General features: G+C 42.5%; 1 protein-coding gene across 4 annotated transcripts in view; it reads right to left on the bottom strand.

The window, feature by feature from the left end:
• LOC121580967 (collagen alpha-1(XVIII) chain-like) overlaps nt 1–14,773 on the bottom strand; it is an 88,256-nt gene that overhangs the window by 21,851 nt on the left and 51,632 nt on the right. For 2 of the 4 annotated variants that reach the window (XM_045224808.1, XM_045224806.1), the window contains 14 exons: nt 13,047–13,179; nt 12,449–12,486; nt 12,136–12,336; nt 11,997–12,023; nt 11,838–11,900; nt 11,669–11,746; nt 11,517–11,576; nt 11,091–11,222; nt 10,781–10,864; nt 9,686–9,739; nt 9,527–9,562; nt 9,247–9,375; nt 9,080–9,139; nt 8,935–8,970 (listed from right to left, as the gene is read on the bottom strand). In XM_045224808.1, coding sequence (XP_045080743.1) covers nt 8,935–8,970; nt 9,080–9,139; nt 9,247–9,375; nt 9,527–9,562; nt 9,686–9,739; nt 10,781–10,864; nt 11,091–11,222; nt 11,517–11,576; nt 11,669–11,746; nt 11,838–11,900; nt 11,997–12,023; nt 12,136–12,336; nt 12,449–12,486; nt 13,047–13,179 — 1,131 coding nt within the window. The remainder of the gene's footprint in view (nt 1–8,934; nt 8,971–9,079; nt 9,140–9,246; nt 9,376–9,526; nt 9,563–9,685; nt 9,740–10,780; nt 10,865–11,090; nt 11,223–11,516; nt 11,577–11,668; nt 11,747–11,837; nt 11,901–11,996; nt 12,024–12,135; nt 12,337–12,448; nt 12,487–13,046; nt 13,180–14,773) is intronic. The other 2 variants (XM_041896207.2, XM_045224807.1) reach the window with 2 other exon arrangements.

Below are 14,773 nucleotides of genomic sequence, written 5' to 3'. Positions count from 1 at the left end.
TACAGGTAACGAGTGGAGGACAGAGGAGCCTCTTAAAGAATAAGTTACAGGTCTGTGAGAGCCAGAAATCTTGCTTGTTTGTAGGTGACCAAATACTTATTTTCCACCATAATTTGAAAATAAATTCATTAAAAATCCTACAATGTGATTTTCTGGAAAAAAATATCTCAATTTGTCTGTCATAGTTGACGTGTACCTATGATGAAAATTACAGGCCTCTCTCATCTTTTTAAGTGGGAGAACTTGCACAATTGGTGGCTGACTAAATACTTTTTTTCCCCACTGTATTTTTGCTAACTTTCTGTTCAAATTTATTGAAGTGAGATCATTTATTTCCTTTGGGATATGTATTCTGAGTATATCCACATCACCATCAGACCATTTTATTGGTAAACTACATGGTAATGTAAATTTTTTATTTTTTTGTGATCCAATATGTAATATAGTACATTTGTCATAATTTGGTTGTAATCCAGAGAGGTTAGAAAATGTATCTAGATCCTCTATGAGGCTGTGGAGGGATTCTAGTTGTGGATTTAAAAGAAAACATGAATCATTAGCGTACAATGACACCCTGGATTTCGAATCCCCTGATATTATTGTTGGATCTGATTTTAATAGCTAACATCTCGATGGCCACAATAAATAGACATGCCGATAGTGGACAGCCTTGTTTCACTCCTCTTGACAGTTTAAAACTTTCTGAGAAATAGCCATTATTTACTATTTTACACCTAGGGTTACTATACATGATTTTGACCCATTTTATAAGAGATTCTCCCAAATTGAAATGCTCCAGGCATTTATATATAAACCCCAGTCGTATTTTATCAAATGCCTTTTCGAAGTCTGCTATGAATAGCAGGCCTGGTTTCTCAGATTTTCCATAGTGTTCCATTGTTTCCAATACTTGCCTTATATTATCTCCAATGTATCTTCCATGTAAAAAACCTGTCTGATTAAAATTAATAATATCCGACAATACCTTTTTAATTCTGTGCGCTATACATTTTACTAGAATTTTTGCATCACAACACTGAAGTGTAAGGGGGCTCCAATTTTTTTTATGGACTGGATCTTTATATTTTTCACTTGTATCTTGTTTCAGTAATAATGAAATCAGACCTTCTTCTTGAGTGTCAGATAATCTACCATTTACATAGGAGTGGTTAAAACATGCTAATAACGGTCCTCTTAGTATATCAAAAAAGGTTTGGTATACCTTGACTGGTATGCCATCCAACCCTGGAGTTTTACCGGACTTAAAGTCTTTAATTGCATCCAGAAGTTCCTCCTTTGTAATTTCACCTTCACATGAGTCTTTCTGTATGACTGTTAATTTGACATTATCAATAGAAACAAAATCTCTACAATTAGCTTCAGTTAGAGGAGATGGAGGCGACTGAAACGAAAACATATGCTTAAAGTACTTTGTTAGCTCCTGAGTGGCGCAGTGGTCTAAGGCACTGCATCGCAGTGCTAACTGTGCCACTAGAGATCCTGGTTCGAATCCAGGCTCTGTCACAGCCGGCCGCGACCGGGAGACTCATGGGCGGCGCACAATTGTCCCAGCGTCGTCCAGGGTAGGGGAGGGAATGGCCGGCAGGGATGTAGCTCAGTTGATAGAGCATGGCGTTTGCAACGCCAGGGTTGTGGGTTCGATTCCCATGGGGGGCCAGTATAAAAAAATAAAAAAAAATAATGTATTCACTAACTGTAAGTCGCTCTGGATAAGAGCGTCTGCTAAATGACTAAAATGTAAATGTAAATGTTTCCTCCTTCAAAATATAATTTGGTGAATCATGGGTGACTCTGTCAATTGTAACCAGTTTTATTAAATTATTTTTGGTAGCATTCCTATGTTGAAGATTAAAAAATAATTTGGTGCATTCTTCCCAATATTCCATCCAGTTTGCTTTATTTTTATAATATATTACACTTGATCTTTCTTGAATAAGTTTCTCCATTTCTTTTTGTTTTTCCTCTAATTTATTCTGAGCCTCTATGTTACAGTTTTTATTGCAATCTATCTGTTATGTTAGACTTTCTATTTCCTTTGTTAGTATAAATTATTTTGACCTAAATTGCTTTTGTTTTCGAGATGAGTACTGAATTGCATGGCCTCTAAAGGCACATTTAAAGGTGTCCCATACAATAAGGGGATTTGCTGTACCTATGTTATGTCGGAAAAAGTCAGTTATAAATTCCTTTGTCCTAGTTAAAAATAAATTATCATCCAATAGGCTTTGATTAAATTTCCAATATCCTAGCCCACGTGGAAATTCAGTAAGAGTAATGTATATGCCAATTATATGATGGTCCGACCGCATTCTGTCCCCTATCAACACTTTTAAAACTTTTGGTGCCAACGAGAATGAGATAAGAAAGAAGTCAAGACGACTAGCTTGATTGAGTCTCCGCCATGTATATCTCACTACATCAGGATATTTAAGCCTCCACGCAACTTCATCTAGAATTGATGAGTTTCCTGTAAACAATAGATATTATATTCCTTCTCTTTGAGCCATGTAAATATTGTTCTTCTTTTGTTATTATCAGCTAAGCCATTACAATTATAACTGGCTATACTTATTTCACTATAAACCATAATGAGATACAAGTTTCAAGTCTATTTATCATTACATATGTTTGTAAATTTACCAATAAAAAATATCATAATGATTGAGTGTCCATATAGCTGTACCGTGATATTTGCATTGCTACTAAGTAACCCTTCAATTGTTCTCCACTAATTCCCCCATTAAAGCCCCTCCTCATCCCAAGTTGAGTCGTTATCCCAGTGATCGGCATCCCACCACCCTCCCTCTCTCTCTCTCTCTCCCCCCCCCCCCCCCCTCTCTCTCCTCTCTCTCTCTCTCTCTCTCTCTCTCTCTCTCTCTCTCTCTCTCTCTCTCTCTCTCTCTCTCTCTCTCTCTCTCTCTCTCTCTCTCTCTAAATATATATCTATTCAAATATCTTGCATATCTTATTTTCCATCATTATCAATTAATATGCGTAATATTCATGCATAGGATTTTAACATATACCCCGGATTGCCATTTCATTTATTGACAAGCAATTATTATCCTAGCAAACAATTACCGCGGTCCATCCCATACTCCCCACAACAGATGCGGGACAAACACAAACGCACATACTCCAACACACTCAACCCCCTTCCTCCACAATCAACCATAAAATCAGATGCTCAACGGTTCTTACATCCCAGAGCCCAACTCAAGAAAGGACCTGATTTATGAGTGCACATACAGTAACAGCTGATTGAGAAAGCATGCAAGATTGAGCAGAAATTGACAACAATGTGAGATTTGATTAATCTATGTCAAGTCCTAGGTGATGGAGATCAGATCCACCCTCTTCACCTGAGACACAAACACTCTGGTCCCCCGTTGTAACCAATTTTCCCAAGCATCTCCGTGCAGTCAGACCTTTGATTATTTTGTGCCACCTGGGCCACAATGATAAACCCCCTCTCTGATTGTTCGAGTGTGACCCCCTGCCAGGCAGGCTCAGAATCTTGAGGGGGCGGTGCTGCTCAAGTAGGTCTCTGACCGCATTTATTTCTCTGTTTAGGCTGCATACTCTCAGCAGGTCCATAAAACAGATGGGAACTTCCCTTTGGTGTATGGGTCACTCAGGTGGGTGTCCAGGATATAGGGTTGGGGATCTTTCCATCATGATAGGACAATAAAAAATTAGATTAGATGTATACTATATTTAAAAATGTATATCCCTCATCTACACAAAATTGAAAGCTCTCTCACTACCCCTGCTCATAGACACCCGTCGGCTCTGGGATATGCAACCATTTCCCCTCTCACTCACTTAACGCCACACCTTTCCAAACACAAAAATGCACACCACATGGTTGACTGCGGAGGAAATGGGCAGAGCGCTCAAACGCACCCGCATCCCACACCTGCCGCAAGGTGGAAAGGACGCCAGGGAGAACCAACCACAACAACCTTCCGCCAAAACAACAACTGCCCGCCAAAAAAGCCATGTTCTAATTAGTTGTATTAAAATATGTATTATTCTGCTTGTTATCTTTTCTTGTTATATCGCTTTATCCTATTTTAAAACACTATACTTACTATAAATGTTCTTTAATATTACAATTCCTATCATTGCTAGTATTGGGTGTTCCATTACTCGACTCCTCTATTACAACTTTTAGAATAGCCATGGAGTAGTCTTTGTGTCTCTGAACATTTGGATTGTCAATATATAGTTTATCGACCACAAGTGCAACACGTTTACCTTTTAATCTATTTTCCTTGAAGATTGGATACAGAACTTTGCGCCTTTCTGCAATCTCCCTCGGGAACTGATCATTCATGTCTATTTTCGTGCCAGCAAATCTTTAACCTAGGCTTTTAACCATTGCTTTATCCTTAAAAAATGCAAATTTGGCAACGATTGGGCGATCATATTTCTGTCCTCTTTGTCCAAAACGGTGTACACGTTCGAGTTGGATTTTATCGACAGCCTCGAGTGGGATTTGAAGCGCTGTATGCAGGAAATCCTTCATAATATTCTCGGTTATTTCTGCCTCCTTTTCCTGAATACCCGTAAATACTAGATTTTCTCTCATCGATCTAGTTTGGATGTCTAGTAAGGCTTATCTCAGAAGGTTGTTCTCCTTTTTAAGTTCCCTAACGTCCGTTTCCATCTTAGTGACTGTCACTTTTACGTTTTTGGTTTCTTTCTCCATTATCACAGCTTTTTCGTCACTCATTTCAAGACTTGCTTTCAACTCTTTAACGTCCTTACTGACCAATTCTAGTATGCCCAATTTGTCATTTATCGACTTCAACAGGTCGCTTTCCACACTTACCAGACCCAGTGGTGAAAAGCATATATCATCTGTATCGTTCGACGAGTCGCGTTTTCTCTTGGAGATTGGTTCTCCTCGTTTATCTTCCGCCATGTTTGGGTGTTGTTGTAATATTTGTCGATATATTTCTCTAGCCTTATGATTTGTTTTGTGTTATTATCCAGATTTAATTTTATTAACTGCGAAGATATGAAATCCTAATATTTAGTCTAACTTACTGATTTTGAATATTATGTTTTTATCTTGAGGTGGTTTGTCCCGCTTTCTATTCAATACGCCATCTTGTCTTAATCTTCTCTATACATTAGCCTTGGTTTCTTGAATGTTAACATCAGAAGCTTCCTCCCCAAGTTTGAGTTATTCACTGCGTTAGCACACTCTGCCGACCCTGATGTTCTAGTAGTGTCTGAATCTTGGCTTAGGAAGGCCACCAAAAATTCAGCAATTTCCATCCCGAACTACAACATTTTCTGTCTAGATAGAACTGCCAAAGGGGGCGGAGTTGCAATCTACTGTAGAGATAGCCTGCAGAGCTCTATCATACTATCCAGGTCTGTGCCCAAACAGTTTGAGCTTCTACTTCTAAAAATCCACCTTTCCAGAAATAAGTCTCTCACTGTTGCCGCTTGCTAAAGACCCATATGACACCATATGTGAATTGCTTGCCCCCCATCTATCCTCAGAGTTCGTACTGCTTGGTGACCTAAACTGGGATATGCTTAACACCCCGGCCGTCCTACAATCTAAACTAGATGCCCTCAATCTCACACAAATTATCAAGGAACCTACCAGGTACAACCCTAAATCCGTAAACATGGGCACCCTCATAGATATCATCCTGACTAATTTACCCTCTAAATACACCTCCGCTGTCTTCAACCAGGATCTCAGCGATCACTGCCTGCATCCGTAATGGGTCCGTGGTCAAATGACCACCCCTCATCACTGTCAAACGCTCCCTAAAACAATTAAGTGAAAACACCTTTCTAATTGACCTGGCCCGGGTATCCTGGATGGATATTGACCTCATTCCGTCAGTAGAGGATGCCTGGATGTTCTTCAAAAGTGCTTTCCTCTCCATCTTAAATATTCAAAAAATTCTGATTTAAGAACAGATGTAGCCCCTGGTTCACCCCAGACTTGACTGCCCTTGACCAGCACAAAAACATCCTGGGGCGTACTGCATTAGCATCGAACAGCCCCCACGATATGCAACTTTTCAGGGAAGTCAGGAACCAATATACACAATCAGTTAGGAAAGCAAAGGCTAGCTTTTTCAAACAGAAATGTGCATCCTGTAGCACTAACTCCCAAAAGTTTTGGGACACTGTAAAGTCCATGGAGAATAAGAGCACCTCCTCCCAGCTACCCACTGCACTGAGGCTAGGAAACACTGTCACCACCGATAAATCTACGATAATCGAGAATTTCAATAAGCATTTTGCTACGGCTGGCCATGCTTTCCACCTGGCTACCCCTACCTCGGCCACCAGCTGTGCACCCTCCGCTGCAACATGCCCATGCCCACCCCGCTTCTCCTTCACCCAAATTCAGATAGCTGATGCCCTGAAAGAGCTGCAAAATCTGGACCCCTACAAATCAGCTGGGCTAGACAATCTGGACCCTTTCTTTCTAAAATTAGCCGCCAAAATTGTTGAAACCCCTATTACTAGCCTGTTCAACCTCTCTTTCGTATCGTCTGAGATCCCCAGAGATTGGAAAGCTGCCGCGGTCATCCCCCTCTTCAAAGGGGGTGACACTCTAGATCCAAACTGTTACAGACCTATATCCATCCTGCCCTGCCTTTCGAAAGTATTTGAAAGCCAAGTTAACAAACAGATCACCGACCATTTCAAATCCCACCGTACCTTCTCCACTATGCAATCTGGTTTCCGAGCTGGTCATGGGTGTACCTCAGCCACACTCAAGGTCCTAAACGATATAATAACTGCGATCGATAAAAGACAGTACTGTGCAGCCATCTTCATTGACCTGGCCAAGGCTTTTGACTGTGTCAATCACCGCATTCTTATTGGCAGACTAAATAGCCTTGGTTTTTCAAATGACTGCCTCACCTGGTTCACCAACTACTTCTCAGATAGAGTTCAATGTGTCAAATCGGAGGGCCTGTTTTCTGGACCTCTGGCAGTCTCTATGGGGTTCAATTCTCGGGCCGACTCTATTCTCTGTGTATATCAATGATGTCGCTCTTGCTGCTGGTGACTCTCAGATGCACCTTTATGCAGACGACACCATTTTGTATACATCTGGCCCTTCATTGGTCACTGTGTTAACAAAACTCCAAATGAGCTTCAATGCCATACAACACTCCTTCCGTGGCCTCCAACTGCTCTTAAACTAAAACTAAATGCATGCTCTTCAATCGAATGCTGCTTGCACCCGCCCGCCCGACTAGAATCACTACTCTCGGCGGGTCTGACTTAGAATATGTGGACAACTACAAATACCTAGGTGTCTGGTTAGACCGTAAACTCTCCTTCCAGACTCACATTAAGCATCTCCAATCCAAAGTTAAATCTAGAATCGGTTTCCTATTTCGCAACAAAGCCTCCTTCACTCATGTTGCTAAACATGCCCTCGTAAAACTGACTATCCTACCGATCCTGGACTTCAGCGATGTCATTTACAAAATAGCTTCCAACACTCTACTCAGCAAATTGGATGTAGTCTATCACAGTGCCATCCGTTTTGTCACCAAAGCCCCATATACTACCCACCATTGTGACCTGTACGCTCTCGTTGGCTGGCCCTCACTACATATTCGTCGCCAAACCCACTGGCTCAAGGTCATCTATAAATCACTTCTAGGCAAATCCCTGCCTTATCTTAGATCATTGGTCACCATAGTAACACCCACCCAAAGTATGCGTTCCAGCAGGTATATCTCACTGGTCATCCCCAAAGCCAACACCTCCTTTGGCCGCCATTCCTTCCAGTTCTCTGCTGCAAATGACTGGAACGAACTGCAAAAATCTCTGAAGCTGGAGACACTTATCTCCCTCACTAACTTTAAGCATCAGTTGTCAGAGCAGCTTACCGTTCACTGCACCTGTACACAGCCCATCTGTAATTATCCCACCCAACTACCTCATTCCCATATTGTTATTTACATTGTTATTTATTTTGCTAATTTGCACCCCAGTATCTCTATTTGCACATCATCTTCTGCACATCTATCACTCCAGTGTTGATACTAAATTGTAATTATTTTGCACTATGGCCTGTTTATTGCCTTACCTCCATAACTTACTACATTTGCACACACTGTATATAGATTTTCTATTGTGTTATTGACTGTAGGTTTTGTTTATTTCATATGTAACTCTGTGTTGTTGTTGTTTTATCGCACTGCTTTGCTTTATCTTGGCCAGGTCGCAGTTGTAAATGAGAACTTGTTCTCAACTGGCTTACCTGGTTAAATAAAGGTTAAATAAATAAATAAATAAAATATCCAGCAACTTCGCACAGCCATTGAAGAGGAGTGGGACAACATTCCACAAGCCACAATCAACAGCCTGATCAACTCTATGCAAAGGAGATGTGTCGCGCTGCATGAAGCGTGGTCACACCAGATACTGACTGTTTTTTTGATCCACGCCCCTACCTTTTTTTTAAGGTATCTGTGACCAACAGATGTATATCTGTCTTCCCAGTCATGTGAAATCCATAGATTAGGGCCTAATGAATTTATTTCAATTGACTGATTTCCTTATATGAACTGTAACTCAGTAAAATCTTAGAAATTGTTGCATGTTGCGTATATATTTTTGTTCAGTGTAGTTACAGATGTAGGATTGTAATTTGACCAGTTTCTCACAGCAGAAAACGTGAATTATTGTGTGGATTATAATTAATGGACATTTTTGTAGAGGTTGATACATTTTCATTTAGGGCAAATCAAGTCTGAAATGTTAAAGTGGAAAATACAAACTTTAGAAGCATTTTTAAACCTTGAATACACTAAAGTTTACATTTCCTGCAACAACAGTGTGATCAAATTAAAATCCTACACCACTATTTTCACAGCCTAGTTATTTTCATGTTTGTAATCCTACCTTTGGTCCTGCAGGGCCAGGAAGACCTGGAGGTCCCTACAGAAGAGAGTAGATAACAGTTATTCTCATGGAAACTTAAGGAGAAACACAATTTACAAGTACTTCAAAACTACAGGAGACACACACATACACCACTCTCACTCACCTGAGGGCCTTTGAGTCCTGCGCCAAGGAGCATGTCATGCTTCCCAGACCCTTCCATGTCCTGCAAGCACCAACACACAACATTGTTGCATTCAGAATCAATAGAGACAAAACAAGACAACCGTATGATAGGAAACTGACTCAACAGTAAAATCAACAAAACAGCACCTCAACAAACAATCCTGCTCCTGGGGGTCCGGGGGGGCCAGGCAGCCCCCGAGGGCCAGGGTCGCCCCTCTTCCCCTCTGGTCCCCTCGGTCCTGTAGCTCCTGCCAACCCTGGGTCACCTGATTCACCCTGCAGGGAAGAATAAGCCCAAAACTGACTATGAAGAACACAGTATAGTAGTAGATATGCATGTCAGCAGCTTGATTAGGAACTTAGGTCTCATTGTTTGATTAATGCATTTTTATAACTGATAACTGAGTGGTCAGATGGTTAGAAATACCTTTGGTCCATTTGGTCCAACTGGTCCTTGTTCACCCTATGTGAGGAAGAGAGATAGGTTAAAGTAAGCATTTGCAATGGAAATGATTGTGGGGGATCAAATCAGCTACATTCCCTTAGAAAATGCAAACAATAGCTTCCAGAGTAACTGTCATCTTACTTTCAGACCTTTAGGCCCTGTCGGCCCAACATCCCCATCCAGACCAGGTTGACCCTGAAATCAACAGCAGAGAGATGTGATGTCACAACCGTTGCTCTCTGAATTTCCTGCACATACAGGTCACACAAGTCAAGTGACTAGTCTATCATGACCAAGACTGTCTTGCTTTCCTTAGAATGATAGTAGCTACCATAGATACAGTTGCAAAGATAACTTCCAACAAGTCATTTAAACATATTTCTCTTCATGGTAATTATTCATGGTGAGAATTTGATATTGAATCCCACAGAATTAGTTACTTTTCATCATAAAATATGATATTCCTCTGTCTAAAATAGAAAAAACATAGCCAGCCGTTGCCACCATTGTCCCTTTTGCCATTCCTAAAGGAACAACATGGCTCATTGACTGTAAAAAAAATAAAGGGCAAGCTCCATAAATGCAGTTAGTGAAAGCACGCAGGCAACAGACTTATATAAAAAGGCAGGTTCTCTCCAATGTAGCTTGACCATGTTTGATGTATGAAGCATATAGCTCAAGCTCAATGTCCATCAAGTCAAACCTAGGTTGTTTCCCGCTTAATGAGGGGATGGGGGATGAGCATAGACCCCTGATGGTTTCATAGATGGGTAAACAATTCTAAGCAGAAGCACATGCGTGCACACACACACACACCAGTGGCGTACCTCAGTTTCGTGGGGGCCCCCGCAAGGTCTGAGCAAGGCTGTTAGAATTAGGGGGGTTCTATACATTTTGCCATGGGGCAAAGAGAAACATTCTGCAGTTTTATAGCTAATTTCATGCTATTTTACACATTTTGCCATGATGCTGAGAGAAAATGTTGCAGTTTTACAGCTAAATTCCTGTAATTCTAAAAATGTTTGCCCTTCCCCCAACAAAAGGCCCCCAGAGCTAGTGGGCCCCCCGGCCTTGTGTGATACACCAGTGACACACCCCCCCCCCCACACACACACACACACACACACTCATCTCACGTACAGTAAGTTAAATGGGCCAGGCTGTTAGAAAACATGGTTGGAGAGAACGTTCTGCCTTTTCAAGCCTACTGGTTCAGTGAAGGAACCAGGGAAATACCTCGCCAGAACCAAGCCCAGAGCCGAACAACCCTGAGCCAAACCCAGAGCCCAAGTCAGAACCACTAAACCAATCCTCAATCACCTGAAACAATAAAGGCCAGGGACAGCCAGGTCAATAACAACAGAGAGTGGCGAGGAAACCACTGTCAACTACAATGCATGCATACACATATAGAAGAGTATAACAAAATAAAATGTACAATACAAAACAAAAGTGGGAACATCAATAACAGGTGAAAATGGGTGGTAACAGGTGGAAACATCAATAGTGGATCTTAGGGAGAACGTGAGATAGACAGACAACTCACCGGAGGTCCAGGTTTCCCAACAAGGCCATATCTGCCAGGAGGACCTGGTTGTCCAGGGAACAGGCCTTCAGAGGCGTTGAAGGGGCTGGTGGGTCCAGGGGGGCCAGGTTGACCTGGAGGGCCAGGAGGACCCTAGGAGAGAGAGGACACCTTACTGTAAAATCATCACAGTGGGTTGGTCTCAACTATAGGTGATCAGATTAAACACCACCACCTGTTGGATATGGGATGCATGGCACACGTTTAACATTGAGTGATGAATTCTCGTAGCCTCGTACTTCCAGCCTGATCTCGCAAGCAAGTGTAGCAAAACTTATTTATGAAATCTTGCGAGATAAGGCTGGCAGTATGTGGCTAAAATACTCCTCCTAGAGACATTTTATTAGAGAAAAACATAACAGATGACAGCAGAATTAAAGTTCTTACTCTGATCAATTCTGTATCATCAAGGTCCCCAAAGCCAGAGCTGAGTGCATCCTCTCCGTACTGCAATTCAAAGGAAAACAGGCAATTAAGACAAATCCCCATTTGATCCCCAGTTCAATCCGATGTTTCCAGGATGTTACACTGCTACCCACCGGTACGCTGTGTGATCTGAGGGGTCCGGGAGGTCCAGGGGGGCCTGGAGGCCCTGGTAGGCCTGCTCCTGGGTCCCCCTGTACAGAAGAGAACACAGGGTACGACTAACTGCCTATCTCACACACATTGAATATACATTTTTCCTTTGAACACCTTTTATTACTGTACCTTGTCTCCTTTGACTCCAACCTCCCCTGCCAAACCTGGGAAACCTTGAGGTCCTCTCTGTCCCTGTGGAGATGACCATAGATTAGGTCATTTCTTAAAACATACAGTATTTATGTATGACAGAACAGTACAATTTGACACAAGACCAGATTTACTCACTGGATCTCCATCTTCACCCTTGCTTCCCTGAAAAATGTGAATGCTCCTTTGATTTATCTTTTCAGTCATGTCAAGTGAAGGTAATAGAAAACATAATCAAACATGTACTACTATCACAGAGTAATGACATAAAGCTCACTGGCTGTCCATCCTTCCCTGGCACCCCAGGGGCCCCTGTTGGTCCTGAAGGCCCCTGAGGGCCCCTGGGTCCTGGCTGGCTGTGCCCAGACCTCCTACCCTCAGAGGGAGTGGAGGGGCCAGGGGGGCCACGGGGACCAGCAGGACCCATAGGCCCAGGCTCTCCTCGCTCTCCTTTCTGTCTGTGGCTAAGAGGCCCACCCTGATGATCAGCGCAAAGAGGAGAACGTTGTGTAAGAAGATGTATTAAATACTGAATAATGAATTAAGCATTTAAAGGACATCAGGTTTTGAGGCACGTAACTATTACTTACATCCCCTGACCTCTCTGGCTCCTCTGTCTGGTTGGGTCCTGAGAGAGGAATAAGAGACATCAATAGGATTAACCAATGAGGGATATATGATGTATTCAACCAACAATATTAACCAATGAGAGACAGATATGATTGATCAATGCAAAGGGAAAATCTAATAACAATTGACATAGTCACCAGACGAGTTAAATCAAGCTCAATTATCAGTTATATGAAAGTGCCCTGTACTGCCATAGTCTCCTGAGTGGCGCAGTGGTCTAAGGCACTGCATCGCAGTGCTAACTGCGCCACTAGAGATCCTAGTTCGAATCCAGGCTCTGTCGCAGCCGGCCGTGACCGGGAGACTCATGGGCGGCGCACAATTGGCCCAGCGTCGTCCAGGGTAGGGGAGGGAATGGCCGGGCAGGGATGTAGCTCAGTTGATAGAGCATGGCGTTTGCAACGCCAGGGTTGTGGGTTCGTTTCCCACGGGGGGCCAGTATAAAAAAAAAAAATTTATTCACTAACTGTAAGTCGCTCTGGATAAGAGTGTCTGCTAAATGACTAAAATGTAAATGTAATATGATGATTGGTTAAGATAAGAGCATGGTGAACCTGCCTTCCCCACCTCTGAGCAGCATCTCCTGATGGGCCTCCTCTGTGGGAGTCAGGTGACCTGAGTACTCATCTAGCTCCACCTCCGGAGACTCTGTGGGCGGGGCTCGCACCGGCCCGCTCAGCATATCCTCTGGCTGGAGGGAGAAAAATATTAAGGAGGAAGAGAGAGAGATAAAGAGTGAATGTGAGAAAGAGTAAAAAATGAGCGAGAGAGTGAGAGAGCGAGCGAGCGAGAGAGAGGGGGGGTAAGTAAATTGGTGTGTTAGTGTTGGGAGGATGAAAGTCAATGTAGCATACACACAGCTGGAATCTGGAGCACTCCCGGAACAGAAGAGAAACAGACAACAAAAAGTGATCTTCACTGGGTACATGAGTGCAGCACTGTATCTGTGTTTGCTTCCTATTGACAAGGATGTGGGGGTTGGCCACATTTTCCTGATAAACAACCCCTGCTACCAGTAGACATAACAGACACATCAAAGGCCAGTGTAGAGACTTGATATGGGGGGGACATAGACAAACACGCTATCCAGGTTACACTTCCACACTCCATTCCCCCAGGGGGCCTGGTTGATAAGCACACCAAGTGCTGCCAATTAAGGTGATATTCAGTCAGTGTCTCAGGGGGCAAGCCGTGAGGCTACTGGGTTTGTTTAGTGGCCATGATGTCTTTAGTTTGGGCATGCCTTTGGTATTTTTCCTTTTTGTACATATTTATGTTTCGCCACCATTTGAACAAATTATAATCCGCTTGGACTGGCCAACCAGGAGGTCAAGTCGGAGCTGGCCCTGAACTCGGTACGTTGCTGTCTCCTGGGCACATGCACTGCATGAAAAGCAGAGTTTCTGGGTGAAATCGGATCTGCTATATTTCTGTGATATTTGAGGTGCACGGTCGTGGGTGTGAATTTCCATTTCGCCCTACTAGCTTATGTTGCTAGCTGTTTTATTTTTTACATTTAATACAGGCCTCTTCTATAATTTTCTTGTACAATTGGCACTGTATAAATAGAGTGAAGGAGATATACTGGTGTTGCCCATACAATGCATGGGTGTCATAGCTACATACACATCTAGTGAGAATAGGCTGTGTTTACACAGGAGAAAAAGAGTGAAACGCTCAAAGTTATGTTTAATGCCTTTTTACATACGATAACAAGGCGATGCACCAAACCAACATACAATTAACCTTTTGCTTATATCCATTGCAGGTTCTTGTGCCACCTATTACGAGATTGAGGCGGGCGTATCTTTCAGGTTTACCTGAGAACATAGGGGACACAATCGTGGAGAAACACGCAAAGAAGGGTTGCCAGAGGAGAAAGGTGGTAAGCCTTTTTGTACAAGTAGCTTCTGTGTAACCCTAGTTTTACCACTCCTGTATTACTCCTGGTCCTTGGAATACAAAGGTGGTGCATGGCCCAATTACATGTTTCAAGTTATATATTTGAGTCTAGAAGAGTAGAATGAAAACAAATGTTGAATTCCACCCACCTGGTCTAGAGTGGCTGCTATAGCCCCTGGGGTTCCATTAATCACCGATTTGCTGTACTTTGTTGGAACACTAATTGCCTCTGTATCAGAACTGCATTGACTGTTTTACTGAAAATAACAGTAATCATGAACCAGGTTCATATTTTGGCAAAAACGCCCACATGCTTGTAGCTCTGTGTACTGCCAGTATCACATGCATAACTTGTTGCATATCTCGTTTGATTATAATTATTG

The sequence above is a fragment of the Coregonus clupeaformis genome, chromosome 14, assembly GCF_020615455.1.
Source record: "Coregonus clupeaformis isolate EN_2021a chromosome 14, ASM2061545v1, whole genome shotgun sequence".
NCBI lineage: Eukaryota > Metazoa > Chordata > Actinopteri > Salmoniformes > Salmonidae > Coregonus > Coregonus clupeaformis.
The sequence above is the reverse complement of the archived record's forward strand: the minus strand, read 5'-3'. Positions and strand labels throughout refer to the sequence as shown.